We start from the raw sequence: 22402 nt of genomic DNA, 5'->3' as shown, positions 1-22402 counted from the left end.
CCACCAAGGAAACATCGACACATATGTGCAAAAACACACACACACACACACACACAGTTTGGGAATCACCAAGCTATATTCCCTACAGCATTATGACAGAGACAAATCTCCAACAATCCTTATAATGAAAACTTATGTGGCCATCTGAACGAAGGAGGTAAATCTTTATGTTCTGACACGGAAGGACACACACCAAACTGACGATTCTCCTCTGGGGAGAGAGAGGCATTGGTGTGGGCTGGGGAGGGAAGGAAAGAGGGACTTTTAGCTTTTACTCTTTATGCTTCTGTATTGCTGATTTTTTTAATAGCAAGCACAACTTTTATAATTTCTTTAATTTCAATAATTTGCTTAACTGAATGGCTCTTGAGCACATACCTGTGGCTAGTCCGGTTGGGAGTGCCCTACGCTTCAGAATCTAACCATCTCCGCATTCTTCCTGCCAGCCACAGAGCTCTCCACGCGTGGCCTATGAGCCATTTTTCATGATTGTAAATAACGCTGCAGGGCACAGCACAATGAAGACAATCAATGCTAGAGAAACCCAGGATTCTCATTCTTGTTATTCTGACCTGTTTGTGAGGAGCCGTGGCCCGGGGCGCTCTGGCTGCCAGCCTGGCCAGTCCTTGGTCCTTTCTAGAGAGATCAACATGCTGCCAGCACCACAGCCACCATCTCTCTGCTATCTGTCTGCCAGGAACCCCTCTGGCCCCTGGGACCCCACCAGCCTTTGGAATGCTGCCCTGGCATCTGGCAACTAATACTTTATGACGGAGCAGGAGGCTTCTCCGCTCCTGCTGATTTCATTCGTTGCCACGGGTCTGCTGTTTCTTGGGATAGCCCGTTCTTTTTTTGCCACATGAATGATGACCAAAACGGGGCCTGGCCTCACAGACCAATCTCAGCAGCCTTAGTGAGGGAAAATCCCTGCCTAGTTCCCCTCCCATCTGCAGGCCATAAGCCGTCCTAGCCAGGGGGTCGGAGATCTGCTTTTCTTCTTCCTACGGCCTTGTAGAACTTCCTTGTGGGCCCAGAATTCCAGCCCAAGAGACAGCTTGTCTCCAAGCACGCATGGACACACTTACACCAAGGACAGATCTATGTCTATACAGAAAAATATGTTTTACAGTCTCTCAGAAATGAGGCATCCGTAAAATTATTTTTTCCAGTTGGTCCTTGTATACATACATGTCCAACTTCTTTAAAATACAGTTTGGGCTTCATATGATGTTTTTCCATTAAATAACTGCCATGGGCATGCCAGTCCCTCGGCTACCCTCTCTATCAAGAGCCCCCTGCCCTTGTTCAGGGAAGCAGAGCTCAGCAGAGGCAGGTTAAGTCACTAGCCCAAGGTCATGCATCTAGGAGGTGTTGGAGTCAACCTCACTCAAACTTCAGAATCCAAACCTTCACCTGTTTCCTACATCACCTCCTCTCACTACCAGCTGACATTTCTGTAAGAAGGAGATATACTTATTTATGTTTTCTATTATGGAGACTTTTAAAACACACACAAAAGAAGAGAGAAAAGTACAGTGAACTTTGTGTAGTATCACCCAGCTTTTGAAGGACGTATTAACATCTCCAGAACCAGTGTTCCATGGAACACAGTTTGAGAATCACAGACCGAGGTCAAAGTGAATCGCTCCTCCAGAATTTGGCCAGGAAAAAAGGGTAAGGATGATCCATGATCCAGGTGGTGCCCAGGAGAGAGCAGACCAGACCCACAGAGGAAGTAGACAGTATATAAGAGGGAAGGTACGGCGGTCATGAAAGCCAAGGGGAGGGGGAGAAACTCAGAGTTCCTAGGGGGCTGCTGGCAGCAGTGGGGCTCCAGCCCTAAGGCATTCTTACCTTAATCCCCTGGGATGGCCATTGTGAGGCACTGCCAAGGTCCTCCTTCAAGGGAGGGCCCGCTGCCCAGCTGGCTGGGGGTGCTGTCAGCAGCCAAGTGTCAGGCCCTTCAGTATTGTCCTAGCTGCAGAGAGCCACCTGGCCCTTCCGATGGCTGGCTCAGCCCATCTGGGGACAACTCTAGTGCCAGACACCCCCTGGGGTATCAGGGGGACTGAGGCTGTCACAGCTTGACATCTCCCTCTGCCTAAGCCCACTTCCTTTCTCCCCTTAGACAGGAGTTAATCCAAGGGCACTCCTTAAAAACATCCTGGACATTAAACCGTCTCAGAGTCTGCTTCCCTGGAACCCCAACCTGCAACACGCCTTTCCCCTAAGGAAGGCCCAGGGAGTCTCTGTTCCTTGCATCTAAAGAGCATAGTTAACACAGCCCCCCAGAGAGTCACCATATTGGGGCTGTGAGGACTACTATCCCCCGCTCACAGCAAACACACAGACGGGGGACAGGAGAAAGACAAAGCAAATGGGAGAAGCTGCTAAATTGTATGTGTCCGGGGAACACGTGACTCACATTTGGGGGGAAATGCAGCTTGCTTGCTTTCTTAGGGCATTGCTTGGCAGCCCACTCCAGCAGATGGGGAGTGGGTGAGCCGATTAAAGGGGACTCAGTCTCTTCCTGCTTAAAGCAGTCTCCCAGGGCTTCGTTCAGCCCCCCCGGGAGAAATGCTCAGTCTTTGGGGGCTTCTTCTCTTTTCCTCCTCCCCGGGAGGTCCCAGGCCCAGGGGTTTTCCTGCCTCCATCCGCGCTACCTCTGCCCCTGACGCTGCATCTGTTGCTGGTGTAACTCAGGCTCTCTGTTCTTGGTTGACCTCCTGACTCTGCAGATTACCTGACATCTGACTGCCACTTTCCTTAAAACCCTGGCTCAGGCAGCCTGCCCTGGGGCCCTCTTCAAAGAGCCAGTTCACCCCTGCACTGGTGACACCCTCACCCCTGCACACTTATCAGCCAACCTCTCAGGACACTTCCATATCTCCCCCGGGGGCCCGTTAAACTCCATGAACAGGTCATGGGGAACGGGGTGCTCTCGAAGGCCAGGCTGCCTGATCTCTGATCTCTGTGATGGCTTTTTTGATATGTCAACTTGGCTAGGCTACTGTCCCTGGCTACTTGCTATACTATCTACCATACTATATATTTATACATACATCGGGTGGTAGGATAAATATTATGAAAAAACAATGGAGCTGTTGAGGTTCTGGATACACAGGGAGGGACATTTAGCACAGAGCCTAGCACACAGTGTTGGGTATTTCTATTAATGTCACTATGTCACCCAAGCCAGCTGGAGACCTCTCTCTGTCACCCACTACATCACATCTACCGCTGCTTATTTTCTATGGAGATTAGCTCTCAAATTCTTCAGCTTTTTATCCCCACTGCCTCTCTGTGAGTCTGGCCCTCATTATCTCTTACCTGGATCATAGTAACCACCTCCCTGTATCCGTCAAATCCATCAACAATGTGATGACAGCAAACTCAAACGTAGCCTTCACTACGTGCCAGGTCCTTTTCTAAGCACCTTGCAATCCTAGGAAGCGAATTCTACTGTTGTCTTCACCACTTTACAGACGAGGACACGGAGGCACAGAGGGGCTAAGCACAGGACAGCCTGTACCAGACCTCTCTGCCTCCTTCCTGGTCCCTCCCTGCCTCACTTCTGATGAGACTGACACCAACACAGCTTCTAATCCCAGCTCCGCCGCGTAGGACCATGAGACTATGGGCAGGTTCCTCCAGTTCTGTCTGAGTCGGCTTGGGCCGCCCTAACAAAACACCACAGGCTGGATGGTTTAAACAACAGACATTTATTTCTCACAGTCCTGGAGGCTGGGAAATCCAAGATCCAGGTGCCAGCAGTGTCAGCTCTTGAGGAGAGCCTCTTCCTAGCCTATAGACAGCCACCTCTTCACTGTGTGCTCACATGGCCTTTCCTCCGTGGAAAGAAAGAGACACCTCTCATGTCTCTTCCTCTTCTTACAAGAGCATTAATCCCATCATGAGCTCCATCGTCTTGGCCTTATCTAAACCTAATTACCTCCCAAAGGTCCCACCTCCTAATACCATCACGTTGGGATTTAGGGCTTCAACACGTATATTTTTCAGGGACACAAACATTCAGTCCATAACAAGCTCCCTAGGCCCTTGTTTCCTCATGAGTAAAATGAGGATAATAATCTCTCTCCTGGGGTTGTCATAAGGGCTTCATAACCCAGTAGTAGTTATGGTTGAGATTATTATTATTGAGACAACACAAGTAAAACATATAGCACCAAGCCTGCCACATAGTAAAGAGCCCCTAAATATCAGCTATTATTGTTAGTGGCATTACACATTCCTAAAGACTCAGCTCAGATGTCCACAGCCACGTGGCTCAGCCCACGCCACCAATGAATCTGGTACACATTACGCATCATCACATCTATTTATTTACATGTCTGTTTCCCATTAGAGACCATGAACATCTCAAGATGAGAGGTCAAGATGCCTTGGAAGCCTCTGCACCTGGCCTAGTGCCCAGTACCTGATGGGCACCCACAAAATGCTTGTTGAATAAATGCATGAGCAAATGAAAGAATGAACCATGTCAAGTGAAACACAGACTCCCAAGTGAGAGCCCCCTGGTTTACTCAGCTGGTTACAATATTCATCGGTATACACTCTGGGGACAAGAATTCATACGTTTGCATGAGTTCACAGAGGGCTAGGGGTCAGAGTGATTTAAATGCTGATGGGTGTTATGGGGTGAATTATGTTCCCCCAAAATTCATACATTGAAGTCCTAACCCCCAGTACCTCAGAATATAACTGTATTTGGAGATAAAGCCTTTAAAGAGGTGATTAAATTACAATGAGGCTGTTAGGATGGGGCCCTGATCCAGTCTGACTAGTGTCCTTATAAGAGGAGGAAATATGGACACAGAGAGAGACATCAGGGATGTGTGTGCACAGAAGGATGCCCATGTGAGGACACAGCGAGAAGGCGGCCATCTACAAGGCAAGGAGAGAGGCCTCAGAGGAAACCAAACCCGCCCACACCTTGATTTTGGACTTCTAGCCTCCAGAGCTGTGAGAAAATAAATTTCTGTTGTTTAAGTCACCAGCCTGTGGTATTCTACTATGGTGGCCCAAGCAGACTAATACAGCGGGCCAGTCCCAGACCCTGCCTCCCCTCCCACTTCCATATCTGGAAACCTCCCCCCAACTTCTGTAAACATCTCTCAACCAATTCCAGATATCATTTGATCTTAATTTCAGGACTCTGACATTTTCTTCCACCCATCATCACTATGTCCTTCAAAATGACCTTGTCCTTTTACATTTCCAGAATCCTCTTTTGAAGCATTAATATTCAGCTCGGGAGCAGGTATTGGGCAGCATGGAATGAGAAAAATAGAGCAATACTGAGACTAGCTCAGAAAATACTACAGAAGAGTAATTAGCCTGGGGTGGGGGAATTATAAAAATAAACCCAGTGCTTGATCTCCTCCCCTTCCCATATACATCTCACTACAAAATGCTTTCAGATACTTATCTCACTGACCGTCACAACAGCCCAATTACCTCCTCCATTTCTTGGATGAGGAAATTGAGGTTCAGAGAAATGAAGCGATTGTCCAAGGGCCCAGGGCTGGTAGGTAGTGGTGCCGGCACTTGGACCCAGGTCTCCTGACCCCATGCACCATCCAAGGTGCTTCAGAAATATGTCTACACTTTCACCAGAAAAGAGGAGGTTTGCCTGAAGGCGCGGATTAACCACCCTCCTTTCTGGAGGCGCAATGATAGTAAGTTACACTCTCTTTCTACTTGCCTGTTATAAATTTTTATTCCCTCCCCAGTGAGCTTGTAATTGTCTTTTTATAAGGCTTGGTTGGGAGGAAGCTTAGAAATTTGGCTCCAGGCCAGAGAGCAGCACATTGCATAAAAGAGAAAATACAAGTTCTAAAATGAGCAAATTAGCTAAAACAAAAGTGGAGATTTTGCATATTCTTTCTGGAGGAAGATAAACAAAATATGTGTAGTACGCAGAAGGGGCCAGTGTTCTAGAAATTATGCAAATTAAATAGAAGTCAGAAATGAACGAGAATTGGTGAAAGCTACGAAAATGAATACAGAAACAGTGAGAATTTATCCTGTACAGACACTTACACAGTTTGTGATGGTTGGTTTGATTGAATTCATTGCCGCAATGTTTGTAGTGGGTCCTTCCGTAGACCCTGGCAAGAGAGGCTTGCACTTTAGAGGACCGCCTCCACACACAAGCACCAGGCAGACCCTGAGCACATACTTCCTCTGCTCTATATCCTGGAAGCAAAAGGCGGCTGCACCTCAAAGGCAGAGAGGTTTGTAGGCTGAGCTGCTGCCAGCACCGAAGATGATATGCTTCTGTGTTCAGGGATGACTGGCATGACAGATACACTTACCTAAGTGCGCTGTCACTCAAATCTTTTCTCTCATAGATTCTTGCATAATAATGATTCCCAGCAGTACAAGTGCCCATCTTCTTGCTCCTTTTCCTGTTCTTGTCTGTGGCTCCAAAAATTAGTACAGGAATTCCTGTAGCTGCAGGAATTACTCACAAATTAACACAGTCTTCCCAATAGCTGCATATGACAGCTAAGAAATATTTTTCTACAGTAAATAGCTCATGTTATTCGTGTATTTGTGCATATGTAGGTCTGGACATAACATATACGAAGCAAAACACAGGTTGTTTACATTGGCCATGAGACAGACATTGAATGCTAGAATTGCAAATAGTTCAATTTTTATAAAATTATTCATTGAATTTAATTACATCTACAAAAATTTTAAAATTTTATTTTTAAATACTGTTGGTTCACAATTTTGAAAGTCATTGATAATTATTTGTGTTTTGCTTTAGGATACTAGATAATGTTAATATTTTAGAAGAAAATACCTTGTTTAAAATATATCTGAAATTTGTTTCAACTCTTTTGTTTTTTACATAATTAAATTCATGTTTTTTATGAAAATACAGTCGATCCTCATTATTCACGGATTCCATATTTGAGAATTCGCCTACGTGATAAAATTTATTTGTAACCCTAAAATCAATACCCACAGCAGTTGTGCATTTATTTGAGGACACGTGCAGCATGCCAAAAAATCGGAGTCCCCAGCACACCTGTTTCCAGCTGAGGCTGAACAAGTCGACGCTCTGCCTTCTTCCTTGGGCTCTTATAATGTAAACAAGCATCCTTTCTGCAGTCTGTTTAGTACCCCATCTTTCTCATCTTTTTTGGTGATTTCACTGTTTGAAATGTCCCCAGGCATGGTGCCGCAGTGCTGTCTGGTGCTCCTAAGCACAAGCGTCTGTGATGTGCCTGACGGAGAAAATGCGCGTGTTAGATGAGCCTTGTTCGGGCATTTTATGGTGCTGTTGGCCCTGGGAGTTCAATGCTAATGAATCAATGATATGTACTAAATAAAGTGTCCCTCAACAGAAACACACAGAAACCAAGCTTACTCGTTGGGCAACTGACAAAAATGTCGAGACCAGAAGCTCACAGGAACCTAACTCTGTATGTCCCCCAGGAGCAACGTATTTGCTAATTCAGCATCGGTGATCACTTTATAGAACATAACTACCCTGAATAACGAGAATTGACTGTATATCCACTCAGATTTAGTACACTTTGAACACAATTACATTTTATTTTTTTATTGTTTAGATCATTACTATCTACAGAACACAAGTTAAGTGAAAATCTTCATAACGACACAATTAGTAATTATGCTTAAGTGATAGCAAGAAAAAAATTGTTGAATAAATTTCTAATAATTTGTGAATCATATGTCTTTACTTTATTGTTCTTTCAAACATTCCCAACCCATCAGTAGACTTCCCAGACCTGCATAATCCTTATCAAATTCAGTCATCTGGATATTTTCCCCACTTTCACTCATACAAGAACCATCCCTTTTCATGCTTTTTAAATTGTGTTATGAAATTATATCTGTTATGCAGGAGGATGGAATATATTTTATTTAACAGTATGCTAGCTTGCTTTATAATTTAAATATTTAGACGTCATATGTGAGTCTCCATATATACGCTGTCGTGGGCCCCCAAAATATTAGGGGTAGTAGTTTGTAGTAAAAAACTGCCCAAAACAATATAAATGTAGATCAATGTGGAATTGATTAAGTACAATATGATATGTCATATAATAGAATCTTAGGCAGCCTTTAGTAAGAAAAAGAAAAATAGTGGATGTGAAGACCAATGGCTAGCACTCAAATCCTGGCTCTACCACTTACTAGATGCGTGACCTTGAGTTATTTAACCTCTCTGTGCCACCGTTTTTCCATCTGTAAATAGGGAAGTACTAGCACGTTGCTCATAGGACTCAGAGTCAATACATGTGAAGTGCTCAGAACAGATCACGGACACAGTAATTGTATATAAATTTAGCTATCAGTATTATGTCCATTATTTGCATTGATATGATACAATCTCCAAGATATAGTAAGGGGAAAAAGTAAGGTCCAGAGAGTATAATAATACACTGTCATTTGTGAAAATAAAATAAAATAAATAAATAAAAGAAAATATGTATGTGTGTACATATAGGCTTGTATCTCTTGTGTGTGTATACATAATACCAGCATCTCTGAGTGCACAAGAAACTGGCACTAGTGATGGCTTCCAAGAGGGAAATGGGAGAGCTGGGGTTGGAGGTGCTCTTATTTCACCGGCCAAGAGTTTAGGTTTTTTTCACGTCTGTGTCCTCTACTAGACTGTATGATCCCTGAGGACAGGAACCACAGCCTATTAGTCTCTGTGTCACTCACAGGGCATTGCTATGTCCACAGAACAATCTTGGTGGAGTGAAAGAAGACCTAAGTCCTCATGTTCTCTATAATCATTTTATTCTTCATTTCATAATACCAGCTATGGCCCCTATCTCTTCATTGGCACAGAGATTGAAATTTCACAACCCTAGAAACAAAGTCTTATCTGATTTTAGGGGGCACACCTTGTGTCAGAGTGACTTTTCAAAGAATTTTATCAACTTAGAGCACTGGTGCCAAAGACTGAAGGCTTATGTCCTCCAAAACTCATATGCTGACATTCTAACCCCCAAACTGATGGTATTCGGAGGTGGGGCCTTTGAGAGATGATTAGGTTGTGAGGGTGGAGTCCTCACGAGGGGATTAGTGCCCGTAGAAAAGAAGCCCAGGGAGCTCCCTTGTCCCTCCCACCATGTGAGGCCACAATGAGAAGACAGCCGTCTACGAGTGAGGAAGAGGGCCCTTCCCAGACACCAAACCTGTCAGCACCTTGCTCTTGGACTTTCCAGCCTCCAGAACCATGAGAGATAAATTTCCATTGTTTATAAGCTAACAAATGATCCATTGTTCATAAGCCACTCAGTCTATAGTCTTCTGTTATGTTATGGTTTCTTTGGATTTTTAGGGATATTCTGTTCTTCTGGTTACTTCTGGTCTCTCTGAATTTTTGTGTCTCTGCCCTGATTCACATCCAAACATGACTACAGACTACGACAACTGGGGTAGAATGGAGAACTGAACTGCGTTGTCAAGCACTGGTGCAGAGAGCAGACTTCACGTACAGATCAGGGGCAGGCAAAGGCCAGAACCTGGGACCTTCCATTGAGATATATACAAATCAGGGGGGTGGGGGGAGGTGAGATTCATTTGGGAATAAAAATACTTCTTTAACATTTAAATGAAAGAAAAACACAAAAGACAAAAGTACCCTGTTCAGAGACACTAGTGGTATTAACAGCTAACACCAAAATCCCACTGAGGAAGGGAACTATCTTTGGGGAAATATCTCCATCAGTTACTTGTGATAGAAAGAGATGCCTCAAAACCTCCTTTCAGGAAGAACCAGGGTAGCAAAGAACAAGCGCTCGGTTCTGCTGGAGGGAAAGAGGGCAGTTGTATTTCTCAAAGGGAAGAATGAAGAGAGGAAGGAGGAATCAGAAAACGGAAATGAGGAGACAGTGAGACAGTGTGAGTTTGGGGGTACCTAGGAGAAGCACGGAGGGGGCTCCCCCAGGGCACCACATGGGCTTTTAGGATCAAGGGTGTGTCTTAAAAAAGGTAGATTTGCCCCTTCCCTTAACCCACAAACCTTTGGTAAAAGTTGTGCTGCACACACCAGCCTTAGGTTTATAGTTGTTTTGAAGAAGGAAATCAAGGTCAAGGGTCTCTCCACGTTTGGATGTGAATCAGGGTGGAGACACAAAAACTCAGAGAGACCAGAAGTAACCAGAAGAACAGAATATCCCTAAAAATCCAAAGAAACCGTGGGAAAGCATCAAACAGCAGTGAGAGTCCTTCTCATCTAAGATCTTCGTCAGACCCCAGAGGACATCTGCGTTACCCACAAAATTTCAGAAACATCTGACTTGTGGAGGTGAAAGGAGAAGCTAGACTTTAAAGGGATGATTTCTGAATAACAGATGCTGATTGAAACGACCCCACTGCAGCAGTACTTGAACTGCTGGTCACAACCAACTAGTGGGTGATAAAATCAAAATGGCAGGTCACAATCAGTATTTTTAATGCAATAATGAAATGGAAAGGAATCGTTCAACACCACTTGCCATTAGGGAAATGTAAAGTAAAACCCTGATGAGATATAACTCCACGCCTATTAGAACAGTCAAAATTAAAATAGTGACCATACCAAATACTGGTGAGGATGCTAGGGAACGGGACCTCTTATACATTGCTGGTGGGAATGTAAAATGGCACAGCCACTCTGAGAAATTGTTTGGCAGTTCTTACAAAACTAAACATACCCTTACCACGTGACCCAGCAATCACTCCCTTGGGCATTATCCCAGAGAAATGAAAATAGGTCCATGCACGCCAAAAAATAATACATGAGTGTTCATAGCAGCATTATTTTTAATAGCTAAAAACTGGAAATAGTCAAAATAACCTTCAATAAGTGGTAGCTCCGTACCATGGAATGCTACTCCGAAAAAAAAATGAGTGAACTACTGATACATTCAACAACTTGATGGACATCAAGGGCATTATGCTGAGTGGAAAAAGTCAATCTCAAAATACAAAATTTCAGAGATGGAGAACAGATTAGTGGTTGCCGGGGGTTATGGGTAGGGGTGGGGTGGTGGTAGGTGAGACTATACAGGGATAGCATGGGGCATTCCCTCTGGGGTGATGGAAGAGGTCTGTATCTGGATTGCGGTGGTTGTACAACTCTATACATGTCATAAAATTGCACAGAACTACACACACACACAATGCATATAACAATTGGTGAAATCTGGAAAAGGTCTATAAATTGCGCCAATGTCAGTTTCTGGGTTTTGATACAGCATTATAGTTATATAAGACGTTACCACTGAGCATGCTGGGGACTTCAGTGTACTGTCTGCAACTTCCTGGGAGTCTATAATAATTTCAAAATAAAAAGGTTTCAAAAATGTAAAGGAATAGAGGAGAACAGAGAATTACAGTAACAGTGAGTACTGTTCCGGTGAAACTTTTGTTTCATTTGTGTGTGCTCATGGGGTACTGGGTCACAGTGAAATGCACTTAATATACTTCTTGGGGGAGGAGGGGCAGGGGCCAAGGTCAAAAACAGTTGGAAAACCACTGCTTTACAGCAAGCTTGGAAGACTCAAAACCTAGAGGGGCCAAGGAGACCGTGAACAGAAACGAAACAGGCCCGGTTCATTAAGATTATCACCTCTCACCTTTCCCATATACCAGTCACAGTTCTAACTATGGCAGGTTTCATAATGATACAAATATTCTTTACTTCCACAGATAAATATGCTCTTTCTTAATTTTTCTTGAACTACATGGCACTCTCGATTTACCTCTTCCCCCCACTTTTGATAGTGAATTAATTTATCTATTGCTGAGCAACAAATTGCTCCAAATCTTAGCAATATAAAACAACAGACATTTGTTATCTCACAGTTTCTGGGAATGGCTTAGCTGGGTTGCAGTGGAATGGTCAGCCAGAGCTGCAGGCATCTGAAGACTCAACAGGGGCTGCAGGACCCACCTTCAAGCTCATGTATTGACAAGCTTCAGCTCCTTGCAGGCTGTTGGCCAGAGACTTGAGCTCCCCACCACCTGGGTCTCTCACAGGGCTGCTCACAAGACGGAGGTTGGCTTCCCCAGAACAAGAGAAAGACAGATAAAGCCAACCACCAAAATGGAAAGTATAGTCTTTTATAACTTAATCTCAGAAATTATATGCTATCTCCTCTGTCATATACCATTGGTCACACAGACTAACCTTGGTACAATAGAGGAGGGGACTTCACAAGGGTGGGAACAAGAGGCAGAGATCATTGGGGGCCATCTTGAAGGCTGACTTCCACAGATAGAGACCTGGGGACAAGAAATATTTCTCTACTATAAGTAAAACACCAGTACAAATATGATAAATGGCAACTGACACTGGTCTCCATGCTGGGAAGACATTAGGGAGTGGTGGAGAATCCAGCGAAGTGAAGAGAACATGCCCCATTTCAAGGGTGTAGCTGCTAATCATGGTGCTGTCATGGGAAAATATAGACCCAGTGTCCTCAGATCTTCGACTTGGAAATCTTCCAATGTTTGAGTATTGGCTGAAGTTTTTTGTTAAATTTAATGTGGGCAAACAAAATACATACGCCAGCTGGATCCAGGCTGCCACTCTGCAAACCCTGCAGCAAGGTCTAGGCAAGGGTGGTGCCATGGTTAAGAGCTCAGGGTTTGGAATCAGCCAGACCTGGATTCAAGTTCCAGCAATGCCAATTACCTGCTGTATGACCTTGACCAAGCCTCAGATCCTACACTGTACAGCAGACGTGATCAACATAGTGCCATTTCCCAGTGTTTCGGTGAGGATTAAGTGAGATAATATACATAAAGGCTTTAGCTCAGAGCCTGGAGCACAGGAACCGTGCGATAATGCTAGTTGCCAACATTATTGCATCATTTCCAGCACCAGAGATGAAAACTGAAACAATAATATTCTTACTCACACTGTGGCTGTTAGCCACTTGGGTGACCTAAGCAACTGGCAAGGTTTATCAGGGGCTCACTCACACCTCCACAGAACAGAACAATCACTACTCAGGCTGAACCTCAAGGGCCCGCTTTACTCTGTTCACAATTTTATCTTGGACAAGTCCTTAAACTCCATGACCTACAAAGAGAAACAGCATTTGGACTGTCTGGAAAATACAGAGGTCACATCCTGGGTTTTTTTGCTTCCCGTACCTCCTTTGTGTGAGAGTCACACAGCTATTTTCAGGTTGGCAAAACTGGCACCCAAAAAGAGGCTGTTTCACAACTGGAATAGCAGCAAGAGAAGGAGCAGGGGGGTCATCTAGGGAGAAGCAGATTTGCTTGCTTATGAGCCTATGCTGGCCCAAGGTATGAACCATCTCTCTAACACTCCACATACTTGGCTATGCACTTCTCATTGAATGCCTCCAATGACAGGGAGCTCATCACCTCCCCCAGAGTAGCTCATTTCATTTTGATTAGGAATTGCATGCATTTATACAAAGAATATGGATTGAGCACTTACTATATATCAGGCATTGCATTTGGTGCCAGGGTTGCAGTGGTAAACGAGACAGATAAAGCCTCCCATTTCCTAATGTGGGAGAAAGACAATAAACAAAGAAATGAACATACAACATGTTTGGTAGAGACACATTCTATAAAGAAAAATGAAACAAAATAATTGTTTTGAGAATGACAGGGTGTTCCTCTATATGGGTGGTCAAGGAGGGCTCTCTGGGGAGAGGACACCTAAGAAGGTTTCTCAGTGAAATACCAAGGTTCACAATGTGAATATCCAGACTAAGAGGAGCATCTCAAGTGAGCATCTCAGCAAGGGCAAAGGACCTGAAGCAGGGATGAATGTCTTCCTTCTATTCAAGGAAATCTGGACTGAACTTTCTTTCTACTCATACAGCCACAAATATCACTACCACTTGAGAGGGAAGCATGTCAGTCATGTCTCCACGTACTTGTGGAGTTTATGGTCAGACCGAGAAGGCTCGGCATCTGTCCCTATCAGGTTCATCTCATCGTATTTTGTCCATCTCTCCACTTGCTTTGGAGTTTGCAGAGTTGCATCCTTCCTAATATAATCAACATTCTATCTACATCCCCATGCAAGTCCCCGATTTTTAAAAAATGTCAAACTGGACAGACCTGAGGGATGGAGCGCCATGGCCAATCTCTAAAGGCTTCCCCTTCCAGGGTGACAGTCATCAAGGCTCCCTTAGGTCCCTCTTATTCCCTCTGCCTTTTCCAGGGCATCCTTCTCAACAAAAAGGATGGAAATGTAATTGGATTTGAATGGCTCGGCTTTCTCTATACTATCTGTGAACAGTATACGACCTGTTTCAAGCAGCAGGCTGAAATGGTGTCGGATATAAATGACACCCTAAGTCACAAGTGTGTGCAAGACATGAGCATGAGCTTGTTGAGTGGCTTGGAGTCATTCATTTACTACACTAGACGTGTAACTTAAGAATCTCACCATTTTTTTATCTTCCACATCCAGAACACTGCCAGACACTTCACGCACATTCAATAAACAGTTATTGAATAAGTATAAGTGTGAGTATTATGGAAGATATTTAGGAAAAATCCCCAAATGGGACCTGAGCCCTGGCACCACTACGGTATGATTTTTCCATCTCGTGGTGTTGCAGTTGTGTGTTGCCGCATAACAAAACATCCTAAAATCTAGCGACTTAAAATAACTACAACACATATTTTGCTCATGAATCGGCAATTTGACCAGGACAGCTTGTGTCTGCTCCACTCAGCATCAGCTGGGGCAGTTTGAAGCCACAATGTTTCAGCTGCTTGAATATTGCGTGCTCGAGGCTGGCTGGCAGCTCCAATCTCAGCTGAGGCTGTGGCTGGAATCCTTACACGTGGCCTTTCCTTGTAGATGCCCGGTTTTCTCAGAGTGCCGAGGCATCCTGAGAGACAGAGTCAGGCAGAGCCATGCGGCCTTTTATGACCTACCCTCATTAACCAAAAAGCATAGCTTTTGCCACATTTTATTCACTACAATGAAGTCATGAAGGACAGTCTATACTCAAGAAATGGTGGGAGAAGTGTCAAAGAATATGCAGATATTTTAAAATCACTATCCATGGGATTGGCTAAGACTAAGAGAGTTGACCACTGTTCTTCAGCAACAAATACCAGAGGCCACCCGCTTTCTTAGAGATGGGCCACAGAGCTCCATCAAGAATAAAGAACGTCTACAAGTCTGCTTAAAGCTCCTTTGTTTGGGAATCCTGCATGCTTGATACGTTTGAAATACGTCTCCATAGCCATACCTAGAAGAAATAGATTCCTTTGTTTCCTAAATAAAAGGAAGTCGGAATTGGAGTTCACTATGGATCCAACTGGGACAACTGAATATTCCCACGCTCAGGCCAAAGGTGGGGCGGAGGAAGGTAACACCTAAATAACGCTTGGCATTGTATCTGAAAAGGAATCAGGTCCCAGCGAGACCCTCCGGAGTCAATGGCTCTGGACGTCTGGATGTTCTCCTGCTCAAGTTTGGCAGACCCTTCAACAGCACGTGGCAGAGACTGCTCCAAGTCCACCCAACTCTGCTTTCTCTTTCTCCCGGGCACCTCCTCTCCTTTTCTTTTCCTCCTTCAGCTTCACTCCATTTCCCAGCGTCCCTCGCAGTTAGGTGAGACCATGTGACTGAGTCCTAGCCAGAGAGAGAGGGCAGAAGTAATAGAGACTACTTCCAAGCCTGGTCCATAAAAACTCCAGTGCAGTCCTCTCTCTCCTCCTCTTTTCCCATCCACTGGCTGGCTGGAGTAAACTTCCAGGATCTAGAGGAAGGCAGAGCAACAAGAGAGAGTGGCCTGGGTGCATGAGTTACTACACGGATGAGAACTGCCTGAGCAGAAACATCAGCATATCATGCTGCTTCATGAACGGGAAATAAACTTTTATTGCAGTAAGCCACTTTGGAGACTGTTGGCCACAGTTGTTTGCCTACTCTGACTGTGAAGTTGGATTTTTATTGAGGAAACATTCATTTCCCTTCCTCTCCCACCATGGGTGGAATATCCTTCCCCACTCCATTGATGGTCTGTTTGGCCAATGGGCTGTTAACAGACCTGAGGCGACGTGACATGCTTTCACACACACATGAACACTTCTACCCTCTCTTATGCTACAGCCCTCTTGCTCTTTTGCCATCACCTTGAGAAGAACAAGCTCCAGCTAGATCCTGGTCCAGAGGATGAGACACCTGTGGAGCAGACCTAGATCCAACAGCTGGGAGCCAAGCCCAGCCTAGCCCAACCCAGCAGCAGCTCAGTTGTAGACAAATGAGTGAGAATAAATGATTATTATTTCAGGCCATTGAGTTCTGGGGTAGTTTGCCACACAGCACATTGTGGCAACAGTCAACTGATACACCAATAAAGTGTGAGTGTGGCATCTAATGGGGCTGCCATATTAAGCTTCCACTTCATGCCTGTTCTCTACCTCATGTAAGGTTTATGCCGACATTCTTTTACAAGTGAAGAAACTGAGGTGCATGAAAAGACTTGCCCAGGGTCACACAAGGAGTTTGGTATATCAAATTCATAAGCCTCAGCTTTGTTCCTTCTGTTCCAAACACACTGAGGGAATGTGAGAAAAGCAGATAAAATCAGAAAGTAAGGGGACACCAAATCCCGTTTAATTTAACAGAGCTTGCTGACACTCCTTGACGCTTGAAAAATGAAAGTTCTGGACAAACAAAATAATGACCAGCTTCAGCCCCCGGGTTGTTAATTTATGGAACTTATTATCTAAAGATTTGCACAGGCTGAAAATACAACTTTTCTGAGAAGGATCCAAACAACTGCATTATACCACTCCTATAATGGGTTAACATATAAAGCAAGAAAGTTTGTAGGGATACCTTCAAGGTTAACTTCAAGGAGGATGAGGCACCCTGCGACACAGCGCTCCTGGGAGCCCTGTGAGAGAAGGAACACAGCGAGCCCTCCGGGGACGGCCTGCTCCCACCACCGCCCTTCAGACAAAGCTTGTAACAAGCATTTAAGGAGCACCCGCCACGGGGCCTGTAGGAGCTGCTCAGACGACGAGAGGGCAACTGGCCCCCAATCTGAGCAAAGAGCAGCGGAAACCTGTGTCGTCGTCGTCCCCCGCCCCCACGATCTCTTCATTTCTAGGAACCCGGCTCGGATTCTTTCAGGGCGAAACCACGCAAGGGCTCAGGCTCCCGAGGAGCGAAAAAGGAAGGGGCGGCGGGGAAGGGGGGTGGGTCTGCTGGGCAAAGGCAGAGACTCAGGCACGGCACAGGGGTGGGGTGTCCCCTGCGGGCAGGGTTTGCTGCAGAGCGCGCCTGCACGCCTGCACATCACCCACACCCACAACCACACGACACACACACACACACACACACACACAAAACCCATACACCCCCCACCCCCCCCCCCGCCGGCCCCCCATGCCCATTCTGCAGGCAAGCAGCAGATTCGGGGAGAGGGGAGTGCAGCCCCAAAAGAAAATCGAGGGCCTGGCGCCCAGCCAGGCGGCGCCTGCAGCGCCCACGCCAGGGGTACCGGGCACGCGGGACGCAGCGGGCCGGGACGCTGGAGGAGCCGCGCGCAGCCGGGAGAGCAGACCCGGAGCAGCCGGGCGGAGGGCGCGGCGGGGAGGCTAGGCGCCCGCGCTGCCCCCGCCCCTCGGCTGCCGGCACCGCCCCCGCTGCGGCGGGCGAGGGGCGGGACGGGGCGGGGCGCGGCGTATATAAGGCGCGGGGCGGGCGCCGCTCTTTTGTCTCTTGCTGCAGCAACGCGAGCGGGAGTGGCAGAACCCCTGGCCGGAGAGAGACGCCTTGGTGAGCGCTGCGCTGGGGCCGGGGCCCCGCTGGGGTGGGATCGGAGCGCGGCCCGCGGCTGGCGCGCCACCCCCGCAACAGGCGCCCTTCCCCGACGGGACGCCGGGCCGGCCGACCACGCCCTGGGGTGCGGAGGGGGGTGCGGGACGCGCCCAGATCTCCGGCCGTGGGGCTGCCGGGCACGCCCCGGCTGGAGTGCCACGTCGAGAGGCGTCGGCGGAGAGCGCGGAGGGGGGCGCTGGCCCCCGGCCCCAGGCCTACCGCCTTGGTTTGTCCGCTAGGATTGTTTTAAGAAAATGGCAGACAAGCCTGACATGGGGGAAATCGCCAGCTTCGATAAGGCCAAGCTGAAGAAAACGGAGACGCAGGAAAAGAACACCCTGCCGACCAAAGAGAGTGAGTGCGCCCCCGCCTCCCGCTCCGCGGGCCCCCAGCTTAGCCCCCTACCCCGCCCTTCCGGGACCCCAGCCCCCCACCCGGCCTATGCCCCGATCTGGGTGGCAACAGCCCCCTTTCTGTTACACAAAGCGCCCAGCCCCAAGTCTCTTTCTTAATCTCCTGACCTCGTGGGTGCCTCGCCCACACCGGGTTTGTAAGCGCCTCGGTTTGGGGGGTTGCAAGATGTCCTCATCCCCCAGCGCCCGCTTCCTGCTCTCCACAGCCATTGAGCAGGAGAAGCGGAGTGAAATTTCCTAAGAACCTGGAGGATTTCCCACCCCCGTCATCTTGGAGACCCCAGTCGTGATGTGGAAGAAGAGCCACCTGCAAGATGGACACGAGCGACAAGCTGCACTGTGAACCCGGGCACTCCGTGCCGATGCCACCGGCCTGTGGGTCTCTAAGGGGACCCTCCCCCAATCGGACTGCCAAATTCTTCGGTTTGCCCTGGGATATTATAGAAAATTATTTGTATGATTAATGAAAATAAAACACACCTCGTGGCATGGCTGGCGTGGTCTGAGTGTCTTCGTTGAGTATGCGGGGGCAGTGCCGCTGCAGCAAAGCCCCGCGCGCGCAGTCGGAGTCCCTGCCGCAGAGCGGGGGAGGGGTCGCAGAATGGGCTGGCTTGGAGGGACTATGTTTAATTTTGATTTTACCTTCTCCATAAGATCTCGTGGGTTGTTCGCTGCTTAGCTGTTGCTTATAATGCAAGACGTGTAAAATGTAACCCCGCTTTTTATTCGTGGAGCTGTTTTGGGAAGTGCTTTTTCAGAAGAGCAGGATTTGTTTTCAGTAACCTCCTACAGTCTCGCTCTTAACCGCCCCCCCCCACACCCCCCCCCCCCCCAGCCTCCTCATGGCTCTGCTTCACGCCGGAGAGAACAGTGAGTTAAAGTCTGAGAAGAAAGGGGTGGAAGACTGAATCTGGAACGTTGGAAATTGGAGAGGGCGCAAAGTCTCCAAGAGGTTTTCTCTGGGAGCTTAAAAGAGGAGGCATTGGAACAGAAACAAAGGCGAGATGTGAAGCAAAAACCGAGCGGGAGCATCTGAACTAGCAGAGTTGTGGGGGACAGCCTTGCTTTTTGTCTTTACCCCTAGCTCAGAACCTTCCACAAAAACGTTAGCCATTAGAGGGAGCGCTGGGCTGAACGGCCTCCTGTGCTGTGATCAGCAGGAAGGGTTGGAGTGTGGAGGGAGGGCTGGCGCCAGCCCCACTGGGTCACACCCTCAGGACCCACAGGAAGGAGGGGACCAGCCTGGAGGGGCCTCGGGGAGAGAGGTGCCTGGGGCTGCAGGGTTTTCTGAAGCAGAAGAAAGGGGCTTGTGATCCCAAGGGTGGGATTTTCTTTTAAGGAGAGGGAATAATGCTTTGTCGTAAATTTCTGTCTGACTGTAAGGGTCTGGGTCCTGGGTGAGGGCAGGTAATTCAAATGAGATGTGGTCTGTGTCCACAGGAACTTAAAATCCAGGGGTGAGACAGGCAGCCAGAGCAGACCACAGTTAGGGACATCTAGGCTGAAGGAGCCACTGCTTGTGGTACATAAAAGAGTGACTTGAGAGGCCTGTGCTGTGGAGGCTGAGTGGCTTGGGGAGGAGAAATAAGGAAAGGAAACACATAAAGAGATCATGGGGGTGAGGGACATAACGTTTACTGAGCACCCACCATGGTCCAGCCACTGTGCTGGAGCTTTAACTCTCAGAAACTCTCTTAAGGCAGGATGATGATTAGCCCCTTTTACAGATGGGGAAGCTAAAGTTCGAAGAGACTAGGGATTTGCTAAAGTCACACACCCAGTGAGTAGTGGAGCCAGAATTGAGGGCCAAGGGTGTGCTTTGGGGGATCCTATAACTGAATGTTTGGGACATCTGCTGTGTTAAACGCTTCATGAGTGTTCACTATATACATTCAAGCATATTGATAGTTGCCCCTATTGGGGTTTATTGTTGGGAGGTTAAGGAAAAGGAAACAGAAGAAATCACTAGTACCTGCCAGCAGTAACACAGCACCTCTCCTGGGAGGAAGGGCTTTGGAGAAAAATAAAGCAGGATGGGGGGGATAAAAGTGCTGGGGGTGGGAGAGGCCTTGGGAGTGCCACTGCGGTTCCCTGCAGGATGGTCAAGGAGAGGCAGCCCTGGAGCAAAGACCTAAAGGATGTGAGGGAGAGAACACTGGATAGCTGGAGGGAGCAGCAAGTGCAAGGGCCTTGAGGTAGAAGTGTGCTGGAGCCTCTGAGGAAGAATAAAAAGCTGGAGGGGAGTGAGCACGGAGGAGGGAGATGAGGTGCCGGAGGGCAGGAGATGGAGGAGGCAGACCTGTTACAAGGCCGGCTGTTGGAGGCTTCCTCCTTCCCCCATCCCTATGGCGTTCCATAGGCACCCCTCGTGGGCATGTGGTATCCTCTCTGGGCACAACACCCCTAAGGCCTCTCCTGGACCCAACTTTCTCTCTGGGGCTCTATCTGAGACAGAAATCCCTCAGACCCCACAGGCTTCTCGGCCCCAGTGGGCTCACCCTGGAGAACAGCTCTAGAGCCCCGTCGCCTGGGACCCCCTTACTCTCAGAAGATTCCCATGACTTTCTCGCCCTCCCCAGGAGAACCTCTCTACTCTGAGGTTGTGGGGTGCCCATGAGAGCCTCACTCTTCCTAAAAATATAAGACAAAAGTCAGGAGGAGACTTAAGGGCACGTTTGCGTTCCCACTCTAAGACAACGGGCTGACTGACTGGGGCCGGGGTGCAGTGGGGAAAGGGGCCGAGTTCCGGGAGGGGGTGAGTTTTCAGTTCAGAAATCTATCACACCACATTGGCTTGTATGGTAAGGCTGGCCTCCCCCAACCCACCCCGGCTGTCGAGCTGCATGAAGGTGAGGTTATCTAGATGTGAGAGGGCTGAACGTGGAAACCCCCAAAGGACCGGCCCAAAAGGCCTTCCTAGGCCCCGCCCCCTCCCCGTGACCGATCTCAGGGGGTCACCGGGGAATCACAGTGGAGACAGCATCAACACCCAGAATTGGAGCCTCAGAGAGCATCGAAGCACCCCAGGCCCACTCTTCTCCTCCCTCTGCCCCCCCTTATCCCACCATTTCTATTCCTTGCCACCTGGGAATACTGACACCCTAGAGAGAATTATACTGAATTACTGATTTCTGCTCTTTTCCTCCTAGATAAGAATTCAGGAAGCAGTTGTCAGTCCAATCACAAAATGACTGAAGCTTGCTCTGAAACTGAAGTAAAGATGTAATGTTTTTTTTAAGCATACCTGAATTTCCAGTGTCGTTTTCTTACTTCCTTCCTAAGACAAGCTTTAACAGTTAGACCTCCGGGTTATGAATAGAGCTCAGAGCTTGGGACTTTTCATTGTCTTTCTTAGGGTGCAGCAGGGGGCTCAGAACTGCAGGAGGTCCCCCTACCTGCGCTCCACCTCCTATTCCTGGTATGTCCCACATGCTGCTCAGGTGCTGGGAAAACAGACGGAGGACTCCTCAGGGAGTACCTGGTCTGAATTAGAAGGAGGACCTAATCTCTTTTCCCAACACTTCCCAATCCCCCAGATGGGTCTCCCAGCCTTCTCTCACCCTCAGGCAACACCTCCTCTCCTCAGACAATATTAGCTGCCTCAGTCCCCATGCCTTCCCCCACCCTCTCCTGGCATCTCCCCAGAACAGAAACACACTCCTATCTTTCTCTTCTCTACCCTACCACACTACTCACCCCACATGTAAAGGAAAAACTGTTCTATTTCTCATTTAACACAACACCCTACTCACAGAATACTCTCCTTCAGGTCACCAAATGTGTGGGTTTTCCACACCAAGCAATTATCTGATTCTCTGAAGACCAGCTGGGTGTCCTACAATTCAATTCAATCCTGACACCATCTACCTGGAGTTAGCATCACTTCCCACGGGTTAAGGGCTCAGTTCCACCAGACTGCCCCTTCCCACCACTTCAGACACCAATCACAAGTCCAGCTTGATAGTGTGCACCTACTAAAGCTGCAAATACGCAACCTGTGACTCCACAACACCATGCCCAATTGTATGTCCCAGAGAAACGAGGGCATGTGTCCACAAAAGGACGCGTTCGAGAATGTTCCTGGCAGCTTTATTGATATTAGCCAAAAAGCAAAAACAACCCAAATGTCCATCAACAGAATGGA

The 22402-nt window shown here is 47.6% G+C and overlaps 1 protein-coding gene and 1 long non-coding RNA gene across 2 annotated transcripts; one reads left to right on the top strand and one right to left on the bottom strand.

Moving 5' to 3' along the window:
- Positions 1–6719: 6719 nt before the first annotated feature.
- Positions 6720–18484, bottom strand: LOC106838656 (uncharacterized). Its single transcript, XR_011503902.1, has 5 exons — positions 18367–18484; positions 13478–13546; positions 12194–12288; positions 11957–12066; positions 6720–7262 (listed from the first exon to the last, which is right to left on the bottom strand). It is a non-coding gene; the product is annotated as an uncharacterized lncRNA (long non-coding RNA).
- Positions 17666–18751, top strand: TMSB10 (thymosin beta 10). The gene is made up of 3 exons (XM_044772755.2): positions 17666–17803; positions 18085–18199; positions 18465–18751. The coding sequence occupies exons 2-3, from the start codon at positions 18100–18102 to the stop codon at positions 18497–18499; spliced, it is 135 nt and encodes a 44-aa protein (XP_044628690.1). The 5' UTR covers positions 17666–17803; positions 18085–18099; the 3' UTR covers positions 18500–18751.
- The last annotated feature ends 3651 nt before the right edge of the window (positions 18752–22402 follow it).

The sequence above is a fragment of the Equus asinus genome, chromosome 6, assembly GCF_041296235.1.
Source record: "Equus asinus isolate D_3611 breed Donkey chromosome 6, EquAss-T2T_v2, whole genome shotgun sequence".
In the NCBI taxonomy this organism is placed as follows: domain Eukaryota; kingdom Metazoa; phylum Chordata; class Mammalia; order Perissodactyla; family Equidae; genus Equus; species Equus asinus.
The sequence above is the reverse complement of the archived record's forward strand: the minus strand, read 5'-3'. Positions and strand labels throughout refer to the sequence as shown.

What these genes read in the sequence shown, in the direction of transcription:
- TMSB10 (XM_044772755.2), top strand. Translation starts at nt 18,100, where the DNA reads ATGGCAGACAAGCCTGACATGGGGGAAATCGCCAGCTTCGATAAGGCC. An exon ending in CACCCTGCCGACCAAAGAGA is followed by an intron (nt 18,200 to 18,464) that starts GTGAGTGCGCCC and finishes TGCTCTCCACAG; the next exon opens with CCATTGAGCAGGAGAAGCGG.